The sequence below is a fragment of the Durio zibethinus genome, chromosome 18 (assembly GCF_047325235.1).
Source record: "Durio zibethinus cultivar Kanyao isolate XHJ-2024 chromosome 18, ASM4732523v1, whole genome shotgun sequence".
Classification (NCBI taxonomy): Eukaryota; Viridiplantae; Streptophyta; class Magnoliopsida; order Malvales; family Malvaceae; genus Durio; species Durio zibethinus.
The window spans coordinates 20633508-20656552 of NC_143179.1; the positions used below are offsets into that span (position 1 = coordinate 20633508).

At 32.7% G+C, this 23045-nt stretch overlaps 2 protein-coding genes and 2 pseudogenes across 6 annotated transcripts; 3 read left to right on the forward strand and 1 right to left on the reverse strand.

Moving 5' to 3' along the window:
• The first annotated feature begins 2299 nt into the window (after positions 1 to 2299).
• On the forward strand, positions 2300 to 7715 carry LOC111301034 (phosphoenolpyruvate carboxykinase (ATP) 1-like). Of its 2 annotated transcripts, none has more exons than XM_089747855.1 (13): positions 2300 to 2438; positions 2693 to 2959; positions 3528 to 3709; positions 3822 to 3975; positions 4087 to 4171; positions 4876 to 4976; positions 5176 to 5474; positions 5645 to 5818; positions 5912 to 5977; positions 6458 to 6636; positions 6771 to 6940; positions 7021 to 7189; positions 7304 to 7715. In XM_089747855.1, exons 2-13 carry the CDS (start codon positions 2715 to 2717, stop codon positions 7445 to 7447), a joined length of 1968 nt encoding a protein of 655 aa, XP_089603981.1. In that variant the 5' UTR covers positions 2300 to 2438; positions 2693 to 2714; the 3' UTR covers positions 7448 to 7715. The 2 variants fall into 2 exon arrangements, with proteins under 2 accessions (XP_089603981.1, XP_089603983.1); XM_089747857.1 differs by having other exon boundaries at positions 2706 to 2959.
• A 534-nt stretch (positions 7716 to 8249) lies between these two features.
• On the reverse strand, positions 8250 to 10313 carry LOC149513861 (uncharacterized; annotated as a pseudogene).
• Positions 10314 to 11740: 1427 nt separating this feature from the next.
• LOC111301035 (uncharacterized) lies at positions 11741 to 15020 on the forward strand (annotated as a pseudogene). Its single transcript, XR_016330146.1, has 9 exons — positions 11741 to 11746; positions 12000 to 12211; positions 12368 to 12485; positions 13061 to 13138; positions 13229 to 13348; positions 13429 to 14015; positions 14115 to 14236; positions 14527 to 14614; positions 14775 to 15020. The product of XR_016330146.1 is annotated as an uncharacterized LOC111301035 (transcript).
• Positions 15021 to 15709: 689 nt separating this feature from the next.
• LOC111299905 (putative sphingolipid transporter spinster homolog 2) lies at positions 15710 to 22117 on the forward strand. 3 transcript variants are annotated; one of them, XM_089747859.1, is made up of 16 exons: positions 15710 to 16159; positions 16437 to 16568; positions 16667 to 16768; positions 16986 to 17090; positions 17211 to 17286; positions 17393 to 17467; positions 17644 to 17746; positions 17842 to 17907; positions 18116 to 18197; positions 18782 to 18879; positions 19147 to 19223; positions 19361 to 19474; positions 19981 to 20100; positions 20515 to 20643; positions 21232 to 21310; positions 21754 to 22117. In XM_089747859.1, exons 1-16 carry the CDS (start codon positions 16098 to 16100, stop codon positions 21876 to 21878), a joined length of 1545 nt encoding a protein of 514 aa, XP_089603985.1. In that variant the 5' UTR covers positions 15710 to 16097; the 3' UTR covers positions 21879 to 22117. The 3 variants fall into 3 exon arrangements, 2 of the variants coding, with proteins under 2 accessions (XP_089603985.1, XP_089603984.1); XR_016329980.1 differs by having other exon boundaries at positions 15878 to 16159; positions 21216 to 21310; XM_089747858.1 differs by having other exon boundaries at positions 15878 to 16159; positions 18122 to 18197.
• Positions 22118 to 23045: the final 928 nt, after the last annotated feature.

Sequence of the window (23045 nt, forward strand, 5' to 3'; positions counted from 1 at the left end):
TACAAAAGTGGCATCTTTACCTTTTAAAATTTAAGTAAAAAAATTGTGTGTTAGAATCTACGTTCGATTCATTGATCAATGTTACTGTTTAGTGATAATATCAGCAACAATTGTGATTGTAACATCAACGGGGTTCACAGATGGCAATGCTATTAGTGCATCAAAATAAAAGGAAGGATCGAACCAAACATGTGATAATTTTTTAGAGTTGTTCAATAAGTTGGGCAATTTATAACACGACATGATTTGATATGTTATAGACCCTTTTTGGCATGATCCATTACTATAATCATGGGTCTTGTTATGCACAACTCATATATTAGTACCGTGCTGCGTTAAAGATTTTGAGTCAATTAGGCTAGCATGGTACGACCCATCATTGACAAATGGCACATGAGCTAGCACGACATACAAGCATTATTGTTTTTTGTTGTTCTTACTCATAAATATTATAAATGAATTTAATATGTTGATTTTTAATTATACTCTATATTACTCTTATTATATAATGAACGGTTTTTTACCCTTTTGATAAAATTAAATTGTTTAAATAAATTTATTTATAAAATATTTAAATTATTAATAAATAATTTTTTTTTTCATTTTGATTTGTCATTTTTTAAAAAAACTATAAAATGTATATTACTTAAAAAATAATTATGAAAAAACTAAGAACTAGACAAATCATATAATATAAATGAATCATTATACGATGAAAATAAATAATAATAATAATGTGATATATATATTTTTTAAATATAGACATGTAGTATTAATATTTGTTATTATTTTGGTAAATTCTTTTAATTTTTACTTGTAAGAATAGATATTTTGTTCAATTATATATATTATGTGCATTTGGTATTAATTTCATATATTAATTTTTAAAAATAATTAAAAAATAAATAAAAAAATTTTATTTAAAAATATTAAAAAATTATTAATGGATCGTGTTTGATCTGATACGACATAAAAAGTAGTATTATGCTAGGCACAACACAATTTATAAGTGATGTGGGTCATGTACTATGCTAAACTATATTTTCAATTTTAATGAATCGTGTTGGCACGACATGTTGATGATAATATTGGATCAACACGATCTATTAACATATTAATTAAATTTTTAATGAGTTTTGCTAGTTTAGCATGACTCATTAGACACATTTAATTCTTTTACTTAAATTTTTCTTATCTTTTCTCACTAATTTTAGCTTTCTCGACCTTTTCCGTTTTACTTGTACTTCGTTAATTTAAACGTTGAAATATGTCCAAAATATTATTTTCGACATTTCTTGATTTTTTTAATGACAAATCACACAAATTCTCTTTCTCAATTTTCAAAGAACCTCTTAATAACTAAATTAAGAATTACATCAATAATCAAAATTTAATTTATGATATTTTTAAATATAAGTTACAACTTAAAAAATTTGTTTTATCATTATTATGTTATTATTTTCAATTTAAAGACATAGTTAAAGGATTGGAGGTACAAATAATGAAAATTAATCACAAATTTGTTAATTAAAATTTGAAAAAAAAAAGATCAAAAAGTTTGTGAATAATTTATTTATAGCAGTTAAATTATTGTAGTAAGGTTCTTAATTTATCAAATAATTCTGAATTTACGTGATACAAAAATAAAAAATAAAAAATATTTAATTATTAAGTGATTGATTTAATTAATTAAAATTTATTTTTTTTGATAAAAAATTTTAGATTTAAATTTTATTTATGATCGTTTATTAAAATTATTTTGAATATATAATATATTTTATTATGATTTGAAAATAAAAAAATTTATCTTTAAATTATTAAATATAACATATTTTATCGTAATTTGGAGATGTAAGAACTTATCGATTACAAACTTTTTCCTACCAAAAAAAAAAAAATTGCCTAATTAGAAACCAAACCCAGTTAAGGTTCGTGTGTGCGGAGTGGGGACCAGCTGAAATTCCTGATCTTTATTTATCCGACTTTGTTTTAACGCCAATAAAAATTCAATTATTTTCAAAATTTTTTTATTTATTACGGTCGATTAAATTATTAATATTAATTTTCATTTAATAAAAAATTAATGAAAATAAAAATAAATATTTAAACATTCAAATAATTTTAAATAAAAAAATTTTAAATTTTGATTGATTGTTATAATAAAATACGAAAGTTTTAACCTTTTACCGTTACTTTTTGTTGGGCCTTGACTATGGTTAACTCTAACTCTAGTTAACCCAACAACCCCCGCCCCCCCTCCCTCACGCTTTAAATTGGACTCCTCCTCCCCTCGCTCATTGTCATCACCCTTCTCGTTTCTCCCTACTATAGCACCCAACTTCAACGTCGAATGATCCATTTCTCTTCTCATTAACCCCCCCCCCTTTTTTTCTTTTATTCGTTTCTCTTCTCTTCGTTTCGAGCTCTCCGAATCTCTGGTACTAATATTTATTTTTTCTAAATTTTTTTAGACAACTGTTAGTTCAAATCTGAGTTGTTATAATTTTTACGGGCAATCTTGATAATGGAAAAAGTGAGAAATATTCAAAACTTGACATTATGGCTGAACCTATATTAGTGTTTTGGAAGACATCAAAATTGGTTAAAACAACGTTGTTTTTATATTGCTTTAGAAGCTAGGGAGATATTGTGGATAATATTACAGAAATAAAGCTTATTCTTTTTTGTTTAGTGTCATTTTTTAGAGGGAAAGTATGGCGGCAAATGGAACCGGAGTGTCGACGCCAAGGAGTCCGTTGGCTAGGATTCAGACGCAGAAGAAGGGCAACGAGATGTGTCACGATGACAGTGGAAAAACCGTTACGGCTCAGACGATTAACGAGCTTCACTCTTTGCAGAAGAAGAGGTCTGCGCCAACTACGCCTCTCGACGGGGTCCAGGGTGCCTTCGCTAGCTTGACCGAGGGGGAACGCCAGAGGCAGCAGCTCCAGTCCATCAGGTACACGTGCACATGCAATACAGATTATTAAAAAAAAAAAAAAAGAAATCTTTATCATCTTAATAAAATATTAATTAAAGAGTTAAGATGATTAAAATAAAACGAATGATGTGAGAAATTAAAAATTTCTCAATTGGAACCCTTTCCCCTTCGATGTGGGACGATAAGACGGTGTGGGAGCTGGTGGAAGACTGAAATGGATCCATATTGATGTATGATGCGGGTGTTGTATTTTATGTGGGTGGATTTGATGTAGGACCCACGTGATTGTTGGGTCAAGAGACGAGTGCTTGAAGCTTTTTCAGGCTGCTTCTTCCCTCTTGCCTTGGTATCGAGAATCCGATGAAACGAAAATGGATGTTTTTTCTTTTCATGATCGAATTACTAAACTATCCCTTCTAAGTGTAAAATATTAGGGGTCATTAATTTAAGGATGTATTGGACCTTGGTAATGGTAATTCTGTCATTTCATAGGACACAACGTAGCAGAAGATTTTGATTCTTCATTCTTTGCTTCCTAATTTTGATCAGTGATTTTGCTTTTTAATTTCATTAATTTTTTGAACAGTGCATCTTTGGCCTCACTGACGAGAGAAACAGGTCCAAAGGTGGTGAAAGGAGACCCGGCAGAGAAGCCTTATGCGGTTGCGCATGTGGCGTACCACTACCATCATGTGGAGGCACCAACCAACAGCGTCAGTGACAGTTCTTTGAAATTCACCCATGTCCTCTACAACCTCTCTCCTGCAGGTTTATATGACATAAATCATTCACTGTCGAAAGCCTTTAACTCAATGATCAAGTAACATAATTCTATCTAAAATTATAAAATTATTGTTATTATTTTTTTGTGTTGATGCAGAGTTGTATGAGCAGGCTATAAAGTATGAAAAGGGTTCTTTCATTACATCAACCGGTGCATTAGCCACCCTGTCAGGAGCCAAGACCGGTCGGTCTCCAAGAGATAAGAGGGTTGTTATTGATGACACCACCCAAGATGAGCTTTGGTGGGGAAAGTAAGTGTATATAATATTTAACTCTTTCACATATTTATGTGGAATTTTGACGTACGAAAAGATTTTAGTGCCTGCTGAATAAGACTAGAACCTAATAATTGGTGATGACAGGGGCTCACCCAACATTGAAATAAACGAGCATACCTTCATGGTGAACAGAGAAAGAGCAGTTGATTACTTGAATTCTCTCGACAAGGTGAGTTTCTTTTTTTAAAAAAAGTCTTCTTACCTTTTTGTTCCTGTTGAGAAATATCTAAATGCATCGACGGTATCTAACCACTCAAAAAGGATAAAAAATTGAATAAAATGCTAATAAAATAAATGGGCAATTATCTCTAAGAATAACAGTATTATTATACTTTTGGAAGATGTTGATGTGGGGAGTTTTTCTTTTTTTTTTTTTGAGGAGGGGGGGGGGGGTTGGGGTTTGTCATTTACCGTCTTATGGTATCATTTTCGTCTTTTAGTCCAACAAGTTGTCCTAGGGGCACCCTAATCCATAGGGAATAGCAACTCTGTCTTTGCATGAGTAATTGTGGGGCACATGCTCTATGTTATGTCCTCCTTGCTTTGTTTTTGAGGCAGGAAGAGAATAGAATATATCTCTGTTTGATTATTTTGTGCAGTCAATTATTTAGAAACCATATATTAGATGTTATCTTCGTTATTTGTTTATTTTTTATTTCTAAAAAAGTTGTGAAAACAATGAAATTAAAATAAATGAAGAATATATAAATAGTTACTAAAATTTAACACTAATTCTAATAAAATATTAGTTCTCTATTAAACTAGAATCATGCATTTATTTGGCCTGCAGACAACCGGTCTATGCAGCTACTTGTTTATTGATCAATCTAGATGAATTCTGATTGATGGTAATTGGATGTAAATGATTTCCAGGTTTTTGTGAATGATCAATTCTTGAACTGGGATCCACAGAACCGAATCAAAGTCCGGATTGTCTCTGCTAGAGCTTATCATTCATTGTTCATGCACAACATGTAAGTAAAAGCTTAGCAACTTTGAAGTTTTATCGGCTGTTTTTGTTTGTGTTTTCACAGGTCTAAGCCTATCCCAGATAAGTCTCTTTATCGTTGTTATGATGTTAATTATATATATCCTTTAGAATTCCGTGGAGGAATAAGGTTAGAAAAAATGGTAAAAGCTTAGTGTACAATTGGGTAATTGGGTGGGTGGCAGGTGTATCCGACCCACTCTTGAAGAGCTAAAGAATTTCGGTACTCCGGACTTCACTATATACAATGCTGGACAGTTCCCGTGTAATCGTTATACACACTACATGACATCCTCTACTAGCATAGACCTTAATCTTGCTAGGAGGGAAATGGTCATCCTCGGCACTCAGTATGCCGGGGAAATGAAGAAGGGTCTTTTCAGTGTCATGCATTATCTCATGCCTAAGCGTCAAATCCTCTCCTTACATTCTGGCTGCAATATGGGGAAAGATGGAGATGTTGCCCTCTTCTTTGGACTGTCAGGTATAGTATCATCGGATCAAGGTTGCGATGCGGTGCCAGTCCCCAATCGATATGTGTCCTCTTTGTTCCTGAAGCCTTAATACCTTTGTTTTGAAAAGGCTATATGACCTTTTTATTAGCTTGGTTTTGCATTGTTACTAATGAATTTACTTCAATAATTTTCTTAATAGGTACTGGCAAGACTACTCTGTCTACTGATCACAATAGGTATCTGATTGGAGATGATGAGCACTGTTGGAGTGATAATGGTGTGTCAAACATTGAAGGCGGTTGCTATGCCAAGTGCATTGATCTTTCAGGGGAGAAGGAGCCTGATATCTGGAATGCCATTAAGTTTGGCACTGGTGAAATTCTATGTCCTCTCTGTTCCTGAATTATTTTACCTGGACTACAATCATAGTCCTCCTTCTGATCTTGTAGATTCTTTATTTCTGCAGTGTTGGAAAACGTAGTGTTTGATGAAAATAAAAGACAGGTGGATTACGGGGACAAATCAGTTACAGGTATATCAAACAATCTTGGGGCCAATGGATAAGTTCAACGATGTCTGAGTCATCACGAGATATAGCCAACTTGAGTGGATGATTTTAGTTGATTATTCAGAATTTTCTTTCAGATTTATTTAATCTGATTAATCTAGTCGAAAATTATATGGAGTCAGCTCATACACTTAGCCAATTGAGTTGTTTAGACAAAGAAGATAGAAGTCAACATTAAGTTGACTTTCTCAATGCACCATTTAGTTGATGAAATTGTGAGACATTTAAGAGAAATATAAAATACCAAATAGAGGATTAGAAAATTGGAAAGAAGTAGATAATGAACATAATCCTTTGATGCCAAATTTGTTGACTATGTGGTAGAGATTAATGACTTGTCTAAATAACCATGAATTCAGGATTGCAGAGAAATATTAATATGCAGAACATCTGGCAGTGAAGCATCTTTGCACATGATCTTTAATATAATTTCTTTGCTTGCAGAGAACACTCGTGCAGCATACCCCATCGAGTACATTCCCAATGCTAAGATTCCATGCGTTGGTCCACACCCTAAGAATGTCATACTTTTGGCATGTGATGCCTTTGGTGTCCTTCCACCTGTGAGCAAGCTGAGTTTGGCACAAACCATGTATCATTTCATTAGCGGCTACACTGCTCTGGTATGTTTTATGTCCTTTTGAAAATGGTTTTCGTTGTCCTTTTCTTTTATGTTCTATGAAGCAACACTTAATTTGCTCAACAAGGCTTGGGATTCTTGCATCTTGCGACTGAACTTGGTCGATGATACATATAGGTGGCTGGCACAGAAGATGGTATTAAGGAGCCAACAGCAACATTCTCAGCTTGCTTTGGTGCAGCATTTATCATGTTGCATCCTACTAAGTATGCAGCTCTGCTTGCGGAGAAAATGCAGAAGCATGGGGCAACAGGATGGCTTGTTAACACTGGCTGGTCCGGTGGAAGGTAACTCCCAGTCATTGGGAACCATATTGGAATTACATTTACACTTTACTCGGAAAAGATTAAAAGTGGTTTTTCTGCAGCTATGGCTCTGGAAAGCGTATCAAGTTACCATACACTCGAAAAATCATTGATGCCATCCACTCTGGTAGCCTCTTGAATGCAACTTACGAGAAAACTGAGGTGTTTGGACTAGAGATCCCCACTGAGATTGAGGGAGTGCCTTCAGAAATCCTGCATCCAGAGAACACTGTAAGCTGTCCATTCTTCAACTTTTCAGTGCCTAGTGTTGGTCAACATGTTTCTTTAGCAGGTTACTTGAACTTCTCTGGATTTTAACAATGTATTATGGTTTATGGATTACAGTGGACTGACAAGCAGGCATACAAGGACGCACTGTTGAAATTGGGTGGCCTGTTCAAGAAGAACTTTGAGACATTCACAAACTACAAGATTGGCAAGGACAACAAGCTGACTGAGGAGATCTTAGCAGCTGGTCCAAACTTTTAACTCTGAAGCAATGAGCAAGGCAAGAAATTGCGATAGGAAGTCTCGAAAGAGAGAGCAATAAGAGTGTTCTTGCTAGTAATAGAAAAATGTAGCGTCCTTTATTAGGGTCCAATTCATATGTAAAATGGTTTATTATGTCAAGCCATATCCAATTTATAATTGGAGTAGTACTTTTCTTTTGGCTATGACTTTGCTTCGCTGAAATAGTTAATTGTTTAAATAAAAAAGTAGCCTGCCTTCGGTTGTTGCCGGGGTTGAGTCCCTTCTAAAGCACCTTAAAAAGTGAAAAGAAGCACTTGGCCTTGGATAGTAGAATCAATCCAAAGTTAGAATTATTTGAATACTGAAACTGTTAGTACCCTTTGTCTCTATTTCCTCTTTGCTAAAGTTATTACCAATCTGTGTTTTCTTCAAAATATAAAGAAAAAAAAATTGAGCTTTTCTTTGCAGACAAAAGGCATAAGATTTGTCGTCAAATTGTATTGACACAAAGAAGACCAAAGGAAAAAAATGTCAAAACTAGAGGCAAGCTCTTGATTCCATACACATATTTGCTTATGCCAGGGACTAAAGGATAATTATTTAAGGCTCCATTGGGAGCGTCGTGTGAGTTCTTCCACCAAGTCTGCTTTGGGAACATGATGGACCAAAGTCTGCGTTTTATGACTGGACACTCAATGAAGTCTAATTCAATCATTTCACTAGGGCATGTCCTCGAACAAAAATTCTACACCATGGAAGTTTATATACTACCGTGTTTAATAGTATGGCTTATTTTTAAGCTACAATGTAACGAACATGTATAGCAAAGCAGGGCTAAGTTCAAAATAATTCTATTTTCCTGACAAAACAAGGTCGGATTCTTTAAAAACATGATATAATTCAATGAACAAGTTTCCAAGCTAGATGCATAATTTGATCATTTATGTAGGGTCGCAAAAACCACATCAGGCAATGGCTCTCTAGTTCTTCTGATAATGACTAGAGATTTAAAGAAGTAACAATCTTATCCTGCAATTGAAGGGTTATATTTTGTCACTGTTCTATAAAAGTACAAGAAAGAAAAAAAATGTACCAGACTCTATCTCTAAAGAGGGAATGATTTCTCTCCATATCAAAAGTATGATAGTAAATATTGAGCAGCCCATTTACCTGCATCACACGGTCCTGCTTCACCATACTATAAATGATCCCCATCAGGGCAGCATAATCTGTCACTTCAAGTTCTCGATGATGAAATAAAGTTATTTCATCCTAAAGGAAAAAAAAAAAAAAATCTCAGCAAGACAGTTAACTTTCAACAGCCAATTAGCAGGCAGAAAGATGGAAAAAGTATTAAAAGAAAGAAAAAGACAATAGTATAGCTCTCCTGTCTTTGGTATGAATGATCAAAATAATAACAGCTGGATATTTCTCTAGAAGAAAATAAAATATTGATACACAAAAATGTTTCTAAAATTTGAATGCCTTGGCTTTAAGCCACGCTATTCCAGTTGAATGTTTTACAGTTCATGAATAGGTCATCCAGTTCAAGGTCATTTCAATCATTAATACAGATATTTCAATTATTAAAGTGTTGCCGGCATGATGACACTGGGAAATAACAAATCTGCAAACAATTTTGGTTCAGTTTATGTGCTGAAATTGGTAATCATTACATAGAAATCTGCTGTAAAGTCTAAATAGAAAGGGATTTAAGTAGGAAGGGCAAGAAGGAAGACTCTATTTGCAGCAGGCAAAGACTTAAATATTCATGGGTCAAAGAAAGAAAAAATAACAATCACTGAAATTTCCTAAGCGGGTAAAATGAAAATGTACCTGCACTGAGTGAAAAATGCATAGAGTAAAAAAACAATAAATCATGTCTTTCACAATGAATAGAAAGAGAGAAGCATAAAACCTACTTCACCACTACTTTCTTGTAGGTCTAGTTCATTGACAGATTCCTTGTCGAACAAAGGAGATAAATGTTCATTAGCAGTTTGAAATGCAGCTGTGGCATCCTCCAAGAGGCATTCGAGATCATTTAGTAAGCTTTTGACTGCCCTCCGTAAGTTGTTACTTAAAACATATTAGTTTCAATAATCACCTCATAAAACACAGACTAAGAAAATTGTAAACATTTATCCTTCAGAAACATATTAACTAGATAAAAGTACAGATATAGTAAAATTGCATAAAGAATATTACATTTAATTAAATGATCATGTAGTCCAAGTGGGCATGTGCGTACTTCTGATATGAAAGGCCATTCCATAAGAACAAAAACCAGATGAAACAAGCAGAATAAGAAGGGTCCATACAAGGTAAATTACTACTGATTCACTGGAAGGAAGCATGAGATACATAATCTGAAGTTTGATTTCTACAGACGAAAGTGCTAAGTCACTTACCTTATAGTCATATTAACGAATTATAGTATGAAACCGTTTGACAGAAGGTGGTAGGTACCCACTATTTCCAGGTATCAACCAAATAATGCTTTATCTTTGAAGAATAAAAGTACTTACACTTGTTCATGTTTTGCACGCTGTCGTGACTCTTAGTACAACCAGCTTCAAGGTATGACTTTAACCTCTTTGTTTCATTGGCTTTAATAATGTTCTCAATCAACTTAGATGTCTTGTTTATTGGAGGACGTCAAAGAAAATCTGCAAGGATCGGAGAATTGATAAAACATTATCCTTAAAGGAAACTAGTAAGGGCACCATCCTAGCAATTTGCAATGAATAAGAAAAGATATAACGGTTCCAAAGCACTGACTTAGTCCTTGTTGGAAGCCAGTAAGTAGTCTGCCTCCAACCGCCACTAATTCATCAAACTTTGCCACCCTGCAATGTCCAGAACCACCATTTAGCAATTCCATGAAAACCCAACACTTCATAATTTCAAATTTCCATAGACAACGAAAATGCTTATTAAATATGAGGATCCAACTCCATGCCAAAGTGCCCATATAAATTATTCTAAAGCAAACTTAGGAATGAACAATAGCAAAATTCATAAAAAATAATTTTTATATTTTTTGATGTTTATTTTATAAAAAATTGATTGGTCAATAAAAAAATAATTTATCGATTAATAAAAATAAAATTATTTTTTTAAAATTTATTTTATGAATTAAAAAAATATTTTCTAAAAAATGCTATTTATTAATAAAAATATTTATCAAAATTTTAAACATAATTTTATTTATAAATAATATTATATTAATAAATAATATAATAATATAATATATTAATAAATAATAGTATATAAATAAATAATATATTATTAATGAATAATATTAATAAATAATATTAAGAAATAATATTATAATATATTAATAAATAATATAAAGAATAATAAATAATTTTATTTAAAGTTTTTATATTAAAATAATATTTTAATATTAAATATTATTATTAAAATATAATTATTTTTGAATATTAATAATTTTAATAATAAATAATTTTAATATATTTCAATAATAAATAATTTTTAAAATTTTAAAATTTATATTAATATTATTTTAAAAAATAAATTTTAAAAAAATCAAATAAAGAAAAATATTTTTTTATTAATCCACTCAAATAAAAATTTTTAAAATAAAAAATATAAATATTTTTTAAAAATTATTTTTTGCAAAACAAAATGAGCCTAAAGCACAGTTATCTTTTTCCATTTCAATTTGGACTTGACCGAGTCAACTCAGATTCACTCACGAACTCGGAAAACTGAAGTGTCCCAGTGTACCTTATACTTAAAAGCCTACGATAGAATCAATATTTAAACTTATCTTCTCAAATTTCTCCCTTAATAGCTCTGAAGATCGAAGATTTGTGGTTCGTAGAGCCTAAGTCTCGCTCTTTCAAAGTGCTGATTTAGGATTTTACCTTGATTTCGTTGATTTTCGATTCAATTTCAGGTATTCTTTGCCGATTCTATTAGATCTATGAATTTCGATTCCGTATTTTTTGGGGTTTTATACTCTTTTCAAAACGAGTTGGTTGGGGTAAACAAATAGGTGTTACCGTAGTTGGTTGATACTAAACCTGATTTTGACAAATTCGTTTGGACTTTGCTTAACTTTGTTGTAATCAGCTCTGTTTCTGTAGAAAATTAGATTTTTTTTTTTGCATTTTTGCTGCAAATTTTCTTTCAGATTTCATTCCTTTTTGTTCAATCATTAATCTTGTTTTTTTTTATTGATTCAGGTATCCAGTATTTTTTTTTTTATTGGTTCTTGTCTGATAAGTTTATTCCAGACAATAAGTATTAGAATTGTTGTTTATCCAACGATCATTGTCAGCAATGGGGGTATATGATACATAGGTAAGTTGTTTATTATCCATCATGTAAAGCAAAGAAAATAAATTTACTACTAACCTGATAGAAAAGGATATGCATAAGGGTTGCTGTATATGCAACTTTTTATTACTGTCTGCATGATGGGAAATATAGACCAAGGGTTGTTTAGTGTGGGATTTTTGCTATTATAGACCAAGGGTTTTTGAGTGTGACATTTTGCTGTTAAAGATTTTTTTTAATCCTGCTGGTTTTTCTTATCTAGGAAGTTGAAGATTATGATAATTACGACATGGAAGAGGAATATCAAGAAGAAGATGTTGAGGAGGATGAGGGGGATGAATATGAAGAAGAGGAAGCTAGACAGCCTACACAAGAAGAAGTGAAATATCTGGAGTTAAGGCAGTGGCTGAAAGACTATTAGAGAAAGAGAAAACAAAGTGGTGCAGGTCTTTCTTCTCAAGAGGAAGAGAAGATGTGTTTCTGTTTTTTTGAACCATTTGCCATTAGTAAAGATCTATGACACTTGGACGCATTTCTGGATTCAAGGTTAAATGCACATACAGATGCTTTTCTTCTATATTTTCATAGCATTAATTATTATAATTAAGTCTAAATGTTGTCTTCCTGCAGATTTGGATCCTTTTTTAGCCCCTCTCAGCCAGTTATTGCCCAAAGGGTTATCCAAGAGAGCAAGTCATTATTAGAAAACCAGATTTTGGTTTATAAGATGTTGAGTTCCAATCAATCTGTAAGTATCACTTGACTTTATTTATTTATTTTTTTTGTTCTTATGCTGAGTCCTTGTTGTATATATCATCTGTGTTTAATGCTAGTGATATGCATGTTTATGCAAACACCAATATGATGAACACAGTGAGCTCACTGTGGTCGTCACTTGTTCCATTGGATACTGCTATAACTTTTACTGTTTAAAAAGCTGCATAAGTTTTGAAACTGAAAAAAATCACGTTTCCTTTGTAGTATGCGTGCCTAGTGTTTGGAGAATTGAGTCAGGTTTTGGTATTTGCAAAGAGATGCCTCTCAAGACCAATCCTGCATCCATTTTGTATATGCCCATGATGTTAGTTGTTAATATAATTTCTTTTCTAAGATTTATTCCTAATAATAGTTTATCTATAAATAAAATAAATGAAGAATTTTGTAATATTTGAAGTAGAAGCCATATAGTAGCTCCCATGTCATTTTGTAGTTTAGATTCTGATTTTTTTTTTGAAAAATTGCAGATTGAATATATTTGAATATATTCCAAGCTATATTTGGTCTTTGAATATCTTGTGTTGACAACCTTGTGATTTCTTGTAGAGTAAAAAGAACTCTGCTTCAAACAGTGTTGGATCAAAGCTTGGACAACGTGGTGAGGCTCCCAAAGCTACAAGTGAGGTATTACCCTGAGCACTTCTAATTTGTTCTTATGTTTGAAAGACCTCTGGTCTGTGATAATGAATGTTTTCAATTACTGAACTTGTGCAGCTCAGAAAGAAAGTTGAGAAACTTAAGGTTGCAAGAGATTACTCCTTCTATCAGATGATGCAGAAGTTCCAGCTCCTGCAAAAGAGTCTTCACCTCAATATGTTTTTGTTCCAACCTCTGGTATGTTACTACTTCACTGCATCAAATCTTTTTTTTTTTTTTAAATCTGTGAAGCTTAAAACATAGATCACTTATACAAGTTTTTCGCTGATTTTCGGCTCAAATGCCGCAAAAATGCAAACAACCATTGGGCAGCAACAGCGATAGTGGTAGAAATGTTCAAGGCATCCGTGAAGAAAGGAAATCAGTTCCTTTGAATGGTCAAATGCTTGCTAAAACTGGTTTCTACAAGTCTTCTTCCGCTAGTAAACCAAATGTGATGTCAATGGATTCAAAAAGCAACTTGGTGTTAACAATGGTATTGGGCCTGACTTGCCTGTTGGTCTTAGCAATGGTACTGGTACTGGGCCTGGGCAGCCTGTTTTTGTTGGCAATGGTGTTAAAAATGGTATCGGGCCTGGGCGGCCTGCTGGTGTTAAGAAGCATATCGGGTCTGGGTGGCCTGCTGGGCCTAAAGCTGTGCCTTCAAGGATGCCTATTGCAAAGATGGAGAAGAAGATTTCTGCACCAGCTGCTAGGAAATCTCCCACCTATTGCGCGCAAAGCATTCCCTTCAAAGATGCACTAATCTGATTCAAGACAGCACTTAGAACTGAAAAAGGGATCACAAGAGCGTTATAAAGATAAAATTGTGCCCCAAAAGCCTGTGATATCGTCAAAGCCACAGGTTTTAGTCTTACACAAATGCTTATGCTTCCGCTTCTGTAGGTATTTTTAGAATTAACCTTTTAGTTTTTATTTACATCCTTTTCTGAAATTTATACAGGTAAACAAGCCAGTCAAGCAAGTCTCATCTCACTTGTGTACTACGTCAAATGTTCAGTGACCCAAGAAAAAACAATTAAGTGAAGATGAAAAGGCTCCAATGATGATCAGAAACATGTTCCAGTAAGACCTCTCTCTTTTATGCTTCTGCCTTCTTGCCCTTTTGTTGAAACCTTATGTTTTTAATTCTTCTTTCTTATTATTACTGTTCAGAAGAGATTGAAAAATACACTAGCCAAGTTGCTATTTGCAGCATATATGAAATGGGCTTTGGATTTTTCTTTAGCATATAATTGAATGAAATAGATGTAGATTGGCTTTCTTTTAGGTTCTTGGGCAGTGGAGAAAATAACTTTCCTGTTTCTTTCAGTATTTGATTTGGACGGTTCAAAAGTTTATGGTTCTTATGATACTTTTGACGCTGTTGCAGCACTGAATGATGATGATGATGATGATGATGGAGGCAAACTGGGATGAGATTATGGCGTAGGAAAGGAGGAGGTTAGTAAAATTTCTCAATTCTAGGAATATTATTATGCAAAGCATTTGCATGTAGAGAACTGTCACAAGGAACTCTCAAGGATATAAATGTTTAAAGGTGCATGAAACACCTAATTCCCTGCATTTATTATATATTTGCTTTTATTTTTTTTTATTACAGTGCTAAAATTGCAAGGAAGAAGGATGAAGAACAGTTGAAGCTGATAGAGGAAGAAGAGCGGCGGGAGCGGATGAGGAGGCTGGCCAAGAAGCGCAAGCTGAGCCAGCACTGATTGTGTATCCAGGATTCACAATGTGGGCAAGACTGAAATGGAAGTCTTGAGAATTTTTCTTTGTAGCATTATTTATCCAAGTTTAAAGAATGTTTTTATTTTGCCCCTATTGAAATTTACTTAGTTTTAGTATTAATAATACATTTGTCTTTGGTTGAGAAAGAAAGTAGTTTTTTTTTTTATTCGAAGAAAGAAAGAGTTAATAATTTAATGTTAAAAGTGTTCCTTCTTGTAGGTTTTTTTTTTTTTTTTTGTAAACTTAAAATCATGAGCAATATTATTATTTTATAAAGACAAAAATATTATTCTTTTTATCTTAAAATGTTTGTAGTATATTAAATTTAACAAAAATTAAAAAATTTTTAATTTTAATATATTTAATATTAAATTTTTTATAAAATTAAACTTTCATAATTTTTAATATCAAAAAATAAATAAATTTAAAAAATAAATTATAAAATATAAAAAAATAAAAATTTTGGATGTTAAAAATATATATAATTTTGAAAATCTTTAGAAAGGAGAGAGACAGAAGGAGTATATATATATATATATATATATTTATTACATTTTAATCATGATGATATATTAGCAAAAAAAAATAAAAATCATGATGATAGAGGTAACTATGTTTAATAATTTCTTTTGATGCAGTTCAATTATGTAAGTTTGAAAGTAAAAATATTATTAAAGATAATTTTCTGATAAAATTTTTACAAAAAAATTAACTAATAAAAGTAATTGACTATGATTTTAGGAAAGATTAAAAAATAGTTTGATGAAATTTTATATAAATTTTTAAAGAAATAATTAAAATATCTTTAATTTTAGGTGATGAAATCTTAGCAATACTCTCCGTCATCCAGTCGGATTGGAGCGGATGAAACAAAAAGATTAAGAACCTTTTTTCATCAAAACTCTCTTACAACTCACAGCAACCTAAGATCATCAATGGTTAAATATCGTTATTTATAAATAAAACGAAAAAAAAAAAGATGAAGAAGAAACAAACAGATGGGTTGCGTTGAAACAGAAGCAGGCATGATTGCGTAACCAACGAAACGAAAAGAGTAGTAAAGGTCAATCAATTTGTTATTTTCCAAAAAAATTATAAATAAAATATTGTTTTATGGCGTCACCTTCTTCAACTCCTCCAAAAGAAGAGGAAAAGGAAGGCTCAGCTCAACAAATCAAACCTTCAACCAGAAGAAATGGTTCCTTCCTCCTCCACCAAGGATCCTCCTCCCACTCCTTCCTGGTTCACTCCCAAACGGTAAAATACCAAAAAAAAAAAAAGAAAGAAAAATCAACTTTAACTTGTCCTCTTTCCTTTTTTTTTTTTTTTTTGGATGATTTGTTATTGAACTGTTTTATCTGGAAATTCTACTCGTATTTTACTGTTTTTTCTGAATATTTATTGCATACCGTGGCTGATTCTAACTGCAATTAGGGTTTATAAGAAAAATTAAGGTGAAGATGGAACTTTCTGTCGACTTTTTTTTTTTTGGATAGAGATGATAATTCCTTATATATATATTTTGTTTTTGTAGGTTATTGATTATATTTTGTGTTATTAACATGATAAATTATGTGGATCGAGGAGCAATAGCGAGTAATGGTGTTAATGGGAGTATTAGGATTTGTGATGACAGGGGAATTTGCACTTCCGGTAGTGGAATTCAGTAAGATTTTTACTCCAAGCGATTCATGTAAAATTCAACTGTCATAAAAATGTTTGTTATTACTTTTAATTGTCTTACTGAAAGATGTTTGCTTGCAGGGGGGAATTTGACTTAACTAATTTCCAAGATGGTCTCTTATCGTCTGCATTCATGGTTGGACTCCTCGCGGCATCCCCAATATTTGCTTCCTTGGCAAAGAGGTGATTACCTTTGATGGTTATTTTCTTTTTTACTTGTCAAAAGTTTGAAGTTTTCTGAAGTGGCATTCTGGTAGTACATTTGCCTGTTAAATACTAAATGAAATCAGCATTAATTTTCAGGGTTCATCATTTTCATGTTGTAGTTATTGCAGTATGTTTGGCATTTAATTACATGTCAATTTGGTTTAATGATGTTATTTGATTTCTATGATTGCAGTCACAACCCTTTTAGGCTTATTGGAGTTGGATTATCTGTTTGGACATTGGCTGCAGCTGGATGTGGTAGTGCATTTTCCTTTTGGTTTATTGCAATATGCCGCATGTAAGTTTTACAATCGCAATACTCTCTGAGAGTTGGTTGTAGTTCAATTATTACTTCATTAATTTCTTATGCTACCTATGTTATTTTCTTGTTAATTGTGGCTGGGTCTTGATGGTTTAGGCTGGTTGGTGTTGGAGAAGCTTCTTTCATAAGTCTTGCTGCTCCATTTATTGATGACAATGCTCCTGTTTCTCAGGTTCATTTATTTTATTTCTTTTTTAACTTTAAAACTTAGTGCTACATGAACTATCTATCCTCCTGCCCAGACTACACAATCATGCTAATTCTCTGTCATAGTCCAGAAAACAGCCTGGCTTGCAATGTTTTATATGTGCATACCTACTGGAGTTGCTCTTGGATATGTTTATGGTGGATTCGTAAGTTCATATATCCCTTTCTTTCTTTCTCACTTTATGTATCGGTTTTATGTTAAGGATATGATTTATGCTCCTAGATCAAATCTCTTGGTGGGGCCGCTCTGTACTGTCTAGACGTGTGGTGGATGTTTGATGATTAATCAAAAATTCTGTTTGCCGGTCAATGTTACATATAGGTTGGGGGCCATTTTCACTGGCGCTATGCATTCTGGGGAGAGGCATTGTTGATGCTTCCATTTGCTGTTTTTGGCTTCGTGGTGAAACCTTTGCAGTTGAAAGGTAACTGTTTTGATGTGTCATCTGCACTCCAGAGATTTTTATTTATGATCCCACAACAATTTAATTATTGAATATTACTGAACTTTGAACCATAGGATTTTGTTCTGTTGAATCAAAAAAAGCATTGACATCTGTGGAGACAGTTTCTGCTGTAACTGACGGTACATGTTCTTTATCATTCTTCTTGTATTAATTTGTTATTGGCTTCACTATTTAGTGAGAAGTTTCTTTCAATTTTGGGGTGCTAACTGCTAAGTACATGCTGTGTATGCATGCGTGTCATAAGTAAAAGGTTTGAATGAGACTGGACAGACTACAAAGAAAGAGTTAGGTCCTCCCCTTAGTAAGTCTAACCTATTCTACTCGCAGATTCAGATGCATCAAAGCTAGATGGCCGGATCTTGGTTGGAGGTGATGGTGTAATTGCTGATGAATTGAATAAAACTCCCAAGTGAGTGGTTCTTCAACCCATGGTTTTTATTAAATCTCTGATTAGTTTATCTGCATCACTGTTTCTTATGATGGGGCAAACTGCTTCAAAACAATGTTTACTTACAGATCTTTGCAATTAGAAATTTTACTAAAGGGAGAGGAGTAATCAAATAGGAAAGATTTAAAAGGAATTTTAATACATGGAGAATTTGGATTCCAATTGTATTAAGAATGTTAGACACATTGGGGCCACCACCCTGTTCCGTACTGTACCCCTCATCCTTGTCAATAGTCTCTAGTCAGAAAGTGGAAATGACTGCTATGAATAGGGAGCTAATGTAGAGTTGGGTACATGGAAAAGTTAAAATATGAATAGGTAATAACCTATTGGTAAGGAGTCCTTAATCTATGATATCCTGTCACTTGGCAGCAGGGAATGGACTGATGTCCAATGTAATTGTGAAAGTGGGTCGTGTATCTTTGGTTGAAATAATTGTATCTCATCCTGTTTTACTGATGTTAAAAACAAACCTCAACTAGGATTTATTTTTGCTGCATACTTCATTTGTTTCTTATCCTGATGGTTCCTCTTTCCTTTGGCAGGTCAGTAGGCATACACAACATATTGAACCAGTTCTCTCCGTTTGCAAAAGATGTGAAAGTGCTTTTGGTGGACCAAGTTTATGTTATAAATGTTTTTGGTATTTTCTTGACCCTTTTCACATCCGGTGGAAGTAATGCTCTGAGAGAAAAAAAAAAACCGATATAATACCATATGAGTTTTTTTTTTTTTCAATTTTAGGTAAAAATTTTGCATATCAATTATTGCTTGTGGATATTTCTGAGACAATCTATAAAAATGTGATTGTTTCTTTTCTAATAAATTCATTGTAGCCAAGCTTGTATTTATTACATATTAGTTTACTTTGGCTTGTGAAGTATTGCTTAACTGACATTTTGTCTTGCAGGTTACATAGCATACAACTTTGTCATTGGTGCATACTCATATTGGGGGCCAAAGGCTGGTTATAATATTTATCATATGGTAAAGTTTCTGCCAAGTTACATGCACTTTGGTTTCTATCAAAATCTTTTCCTTTTAGCATTTTCTTTTTGACATCACAGAGAATCATAATTGCCCCTTGTTTGGTGCTGTTCTTATTTAAAATGTGATTTTTGCAGAAGAGTGCAGATATGATGTTTGGAGGGATTACAATTGTTTGTGGGATTTTAGGAACAATATCTGGCGGCCTCATCCTTGATCGCATGAGTGCAACAATATCTAATGCTTTTATAGTGAGTTTTGTTTCTTTTTGAAGTTTTATGTGAATGCTTTCTTTTACAATCCTTATTGGAACAGAAAAAAAATATTAGTCACTTTATTTAATTTGGATAGGAGAAATAAGTTGATAAAAAGTGGAGAGGTTTTCAGAGAAAAACTAAAAGTGCTATTCTTTGTTATTTTGCCTAAAACAGCCTCTGATGTAATAAACAAAAGAAGGACATAGGTTTTGTTAATGTAAAATCACCTCTCTCACTATTACTTCTCTAAATCTAAACAAGTAAAGAAAAATTTCAAACACACTGCAAAGAATAAAAAACAAAAAAAATCATAGCGAGTTAGCCAGCAAACAGACAAAGACAGACCGATGTATTGTGATTTGGATAAAATTGAGTTAGCTTCTATTCTAATTCCAGATGAAACTAACTATTAGCTGTAGTCTGTAAATTTATATTCTGAAATTCTCTTTTTTGTTGCTGTTTATTGCAGTATTTGATGGCATACTTTGCTTCTTTAACAGCTTCTTTCAGGTGCAACATTTCTGGGTGCGATATTTTGCTTTGTTGCTTTCTGTCTCAGGAGCTTGTATGGTTTCATTGTTCTTTTCGCAGTGGGTGAATTGCTTGTTTTTGCAACACAGGTAAAATGAAAATGGAGTGTTAGATTTATGATCTTATTTTTCGCCAAATTATTATGTACTTGTATGTCTACAGGTGTAGGAATTCTCTCTCTCTCTCTCTCTCTCTCTCTTCCTTTTTCAATTATGTTCATTTGATAGAAGATTTGGAAGAAGATTTAATTAGAAGTTATGCCATGAGTTTTACCCACTTGTTTCAGAGCAGCTATAGCTTCTTAGTTTATAGAAATTGAACTGCATTTTCATATTTTCAGTTTGATAAAAAAAAAGGGCTTTCCTGGTCCACATTTGTGCCTTCTAGTCAATACACTGGTGCTGGAGTAATATTTATTATTTTGGACCAGTATTATCATGAAATATTTAACCAAATATGCTGTTTTAGTAATCTCACTTTCCCAACAAACATTGAATTTGCAGGCTCCAGTGAATTACGTGTGTCTCCATTGTGTCAAACCGAGTTTGAGACCATTATCTATGGCCATCTCTACTGTCTCAATTCACATCTTTGGGGATGTGCCTTCCTCACCGCTTGTTGGGGTTCTCCAGGTTCATTAACTTACTCTGAGCTTGTATAGGCACATGTGTTTTAATGTGGTGGATTTACTCTGAAAAAAAAAAAGACTTCCAACTCGATTACTGTGGATACATTGATCTTGGTCAATGTAGCATGCCTTGCAATTGTCCTATAAATTTTTGGGGGAAATAATACACAAATATCTTGTCAAAGAATTGCCAAAAGTACTATTAACTGCTAAAAGTTTTAGGTTGAAAATTTGATTGTTGAACCTCGCATAAATTTCATTGTTGAGTGAATTAAATGAAATTATAGTATGTTATATAGTGACATTGCAAGTTATATATTTAAACAGTTTCTGGAAAACAAATTTGCCCATTGCTGATGAACTGTTCTGTTCTGTTAAATAGCAAACCCTTTATATTTGCCTTATTACCTAACTTCTATCTCTAATCCATAATGTTGTAGAATCACTTCACAAGTATTTGACGCAAGATTGTGAATATACTTGTATTTCTTTCAATCGAGGCTCTTATGAATTATGATATGTCTATGCAACCTCTACCAATCTATTTTCAAATTTTTTATAGCATCATTATGACAGGTGATGTTTTGAGCAGGATCATGTTAACAATTGGAGGGAAACTGCACTTGTTCTGACCTCTATATTCTTTCTTGCTGCTGGAATATGGTTTATAGGTAAGTAATAATAAGTTTGTGATAATGTTTCCGGGAAAAGATCTGATGATCAATTCTTTTCTTTTTTTTTTTTTTTCAAATTACTGAAGCCTCCTTTAAGCATGCCTATGTACTTAAAGCTACAAACAGTGCATAACTTGTCCAAAGGAGACCGATTAACAAAATATTTCCATTTGTTACTGGATTAAGAGTTATGATTCGTTCATAGTGGTCGGGCAGCATCTTATCTGAGAAATTAAGCATGATGCAACTATTTTTCCTTGTGATCTCAGGGCTGAAATTTTTTTCCTAGGAATTTTTACCAGTTTAGGATAGAACATTCTTTGATTCGTATGCTCTACTGAAAATCGGGATGCGGCATAACTGCCTGATGAAAAGCTGAACCTTTTCCTACATCATAGTTACTTTTTAACGAAGATTTTATTATTGTTGTTCTTTAACAGCTGTTTTCCTGCCTAGTGTGGACAAGTCTAATGATGAAAGTGAAAGTCAAGTCTCTACAATCACAACAGCCAATAGGAAGCCATTGCTTGATGGAAATGGGGATGAGAGTTTTGGTGAAGTCTAAGTTCAAATCTACGTGCTGAAAAAAAATTTTGCATGCTCACAAATGTAAATAAAACTTTTAGTTTTATTGCAACTGTTTTTCCTTAGTTGTAGAAGCTTACAATTTTATTTAGGTTAGTTTTATTGAGGAAGTCTCTTATATCAGTTGTGGGAGTGAAAAGACAGAAATTTGGTGTCATTTTTTTGTTACGAAGGTCGCCCTGAGTAAATGAAAATGAATTACATATGTTGGGATTTGAATCTTGAATGTTATTATTATTAATTTTTTGTTTTGAATTTAATCATTTGTAGATATATCAATTAGTTTCTAATTGCATACTATTGATAAAATGTTATAGTATATTTAATTCCCATTTATGAGTGTTTTTTTTTTTGCAAACAATAAATAATAAATTTATGAATTTTTATTATTTTTGGATAATTTTCTTTTGTTACTATCAGATAATGATGATGTTAAATTGTTAATGTATAATGTTGCATTGACCCCAAAATTACAATTACTTGGAAGTTTTGTGCAGAAAAATTATTAGAGATGTGGCTTCGTGCCTGCACGCACAAAATTAATAAATTATTATGCCCCAAATAAGTACACAATGATTATGCAATGTGGTATGCATTGCACGATTGTACCTGCTCTATAAAATAAAATAAAATGTTTATATCAACCGAATAAACTAAAATTTATTTCCCATCAAAATAATGTCCCATTGCAATCTAAAGTGCATACATATTAATCAACATGTATTCTTTTTCTCACAATAGAAAAATACATATTCTGCTAAGCTGGAAAGTGTCCAAATTCCGTACTCATGGTTACGCACTTGCTTCCTCGTCAACTTCTTGTTTGAAATCTTTCTTTCCCTCTTCATCCCATACGTTCACAGGGCATTCATTTTTCTTTCTACGCTGCATCAACTTCATTCACACCGCGAAACACTGAATCTTTTCTCCAAACGCGTCTCTTCTCCCCCACTGATTTTTCCTCTTTAGTTTTTCCTTTTAATGGCAATACCTTAATGTAATGAGAAATATTAAAAAAAAAAAATACTAATTTGTTTTTTTTTTCTTTCCCCAAAAAAGAACAGTGAAGAAATACATTCACAAAATCCTCGCTTCTTTTTTTTATTTTTTTGAATTTCCACTGAAATTTAAGGTTTTTTAGCGACGA